This window comes from Manacus vitellinus, unplaced genomic scaffold, assembly GCF_001715985.3.
Source record: "Manacus vitellinus isolate BGI_N305 unplaced genomic scaffold, ASM171598v3 scaffold_11_pilon, whole genome shotgun sequence".
In the NCBI taxonomy this organism is placed as follows: Eukaryota; Metazoa; Chordata; class Aves; order Passeriformes; family Pipridae; genus Manacus; species Manacus vitellinus.
Window position 1 is genome coordinate 8925768 of NW_021938895.1, and position 2585 is coordinate 8928352.

General features: G+C 55.5%; 1 protein-coding gene across 1 annotated transcript in view; it reads right to left on the reverse strand.

Moving 5' to 3' along the window:
• MYCN (MYCN proto-oncogene, bHLH transcription factor) overlaps positions 1-1721 on the reverse strand; it is a 4771-nt gene extending 3050 nt beyond the window's left edge. Inside the window, exons 1-2 of the mRNA XM_029965778.1 lie at positions 1315-1721; positions 1-490 (exon numbers count right to left, since the gene is read on the reverse strand). Of these exons, the coding sequence (XP_029821638.1) occupies positions 1-381 (381 nt within the window). The 5' untranslated portion in view covers positions 382-490; positions 1315-1721. The remainder of the gene's footprint in view (positions 491-1314) is intronic.
• Between the last annotated feature and the right edge of the window lie 864 nt (positions 1722-2585).

Sequence of the window (2585 nt, forward strand, 5' to 3'; positions counted from 1 at the left end):
CTGGATGATGATGGAGTTGAGATTGTTGGTCATGCCGGGCCCCGTCTCGAAGAAGTCCCCTCCGTCCGCGCCGCCCCACAGGTCGGCCTCGGGGGGCAGCAGGAGTAGCTCGGACGCCCAGTCCAGGGGATCGGTGGGGCGGCAGCCCCCCAGGGCCGCCCCTCCCCACGCCACAGGGCCCCACCCCGGAGGGTGCTCCTGGAGCCCGGCCCGGCTGGGAGACAGGGGAGGGGTGGGCAGTAGCTCAAACTTTTTCCAGATGTCCTCGCCGGGGGGAGCGGAGTCCGGCCCGCACAAATAAAAATCATCTTCGTCTGGATAGAAACAGGGCTGCAAAGAGTCGAACTCGAGATCTGGGTTTTTACTGACCATTCCTGGCATTACGGGTCTCTTTTTGCTGATCCCTGGGTCGGGCAATGGTTTCAAAGACAGGTTTTATGGGTATTTCCACCAAGAAGAAGAAGAAAAGAGGTTCTCCCAAGACCTGAAACTAAACCAAAAAAAAAAAAAAACACCACAATTAAAATACGAATTAAGAAGCAGCCAAGACCGTGACTCCCTCCTAACGGAAGGGAAAAAAAATAATAATCCCACCATCAATAGCAAGGCAGAGGGAGCCTTCAGCAAGTTGAGGAAAAAAATGCATCTCACACCTTTCCTCCCGACTCAAGATATTGAAAGCAAAGCGCTCAGGTAGTGCTCCCCCGTGCAGAGCCTGCCCCGCCGCTCCGCGGGGACACAAACCCAGCCTGTGCTCATAGCCCTCGCCTGCTCTCCCCAAACCGCTTCAAACGCTCAAAACTGCAGAGTAACTACAGACAGATGCATGGCTTTGATACCGTAATCTCTCCAGAAAGGCTTCTTAATATGCCAGCAAAAGTAGAGGAAGTTTACTCCTTTTGTCATCTGCGGAGCAGTGCAAAGGGGAGAGGAGAAGGATGCAAAAAAGGGGGCGGAGGGGCTCTTTGCAACTTCGCAAATCGCCAGTTCACTCACTCAAAGCGAGCCAGCGAAATCCGCACACAAACCACGGGGGGAGGGGGGAGAGGAGGGGAAATCCAGCAGCAACAGAAATTATCAACCTTATGTAATAACCTCACGCACAAAATGCATTAAAACCACCCCGGCGCCACCAACAAAGCCTCCTGATTTGCCAAGAAGGCACGGGAAGTTTTTCTCCCCCTTTTTCCTGCAACAGCGAGGTTGCAAGGACAACAACTCTGCTCATTTTGCCACTTCATGCACTCAAACCTCCTGCAAACACACCCGCTCTCCAGCTCTCTCACTCCGGGGAATGTACGGTGCTGCCCTTACCTCGGCCAGACCCCCACTCACTACCCGCGGCCATTCAACCACTGCCCCATTCCTCCGCCGAGAGCTCCGTTGCATCAGACATTAAAAAAAACACACACACACAAAAAAATCCCAACAACAAAACCAAAAAAAAGGCTTAAAGTCCAAAGAAGCCAGTCAGCGTTTCCATTCAGTTTGGTAATGGTACCGCGAAAGGAAATCGTTCTGCTGGGTTCACAACAGCTGACGCTGAAACGGAGACCAAAAGAGGGGGAAGAAAAAATCCTTGAAAAGCCTTATGATGAAACGCCGAGAAACGCGCCCGGCTCGGCTCAGCTGCGCTCCCGCCCCGCCCCCTGAGCGCCTCCAGGACTGTGCATTTTTCTACTAGGGAAATACATTAAACCGTTTAAAATGCAAAGCAGTAAAGAGGCACCTACAAAACACTGGCGATCTCAATGCGACAGCTCCAAACCAAAACACAAATATCCTCCAGGATTTCCTTCTGCTCAGTGAGAACCCCATTCACGCTCCGCTCTGCCCCTGCGCTCCCCTTCCCGCCCCATCCTCCTCTCGGCAACTCAAACGCGATAGAGAATTGGATTTATTTGACTGGGGTTTTGTCCTGCAGCCCAGAGCCTGCAGCTTCCTCTTCTTACCTCCTTGGTGATGGTGGTGGGTGTGTGAGGGGGAGGAGTGGCGGGGGGAAGGGGAGAGAAAAAAAAAAGGCAGCTGATGGTGTCTGTGGCACTTTCCGCGCCCGCCCGCCGGCCCCCGCGGCCGCCCCGGCCTCCGCATCCACCCTCTGCTCGCAGACAGATGACTGTCACTGCCTCGCTTTGAAGCTGCTGGATATTATTAACCCCCCCAAAAGGCAATAAAAAAAAATCGGTAAAAACCCTGACACACTCAGGAAGGAGAGCTAGGAAACAGGGGGAGAAAGGCGGGAGCGACGGCCCTGCCCCCCCTCCACGCGCGCAGGGCGGGACCGCGCGTTTGGCGCCAAAAGCCCCGTTCGCTCTTTATCCTCCGGGAGGGCGCTCGGATGTCCCAGGGCCGGCCCTCCTGACCCCCCCAGTCCCTTGGGTACTCTATACTCCCCGCTCCCCCCACGGCCCCGAGCTCGGGGAAAACGTCGCCTCCGGAGCGGTGTCCCCCCAGCACCCGCCGCTGCGACCTCGCGCACAAACACCCGGGGCAGTTGAAAATAAATAAACAAGTCGGGGTTGAGGGAAGTGGCTGGGCGAGAGAGCCACTCCAACTCGGGGCTCTGAACATGATCAGTAGCACTT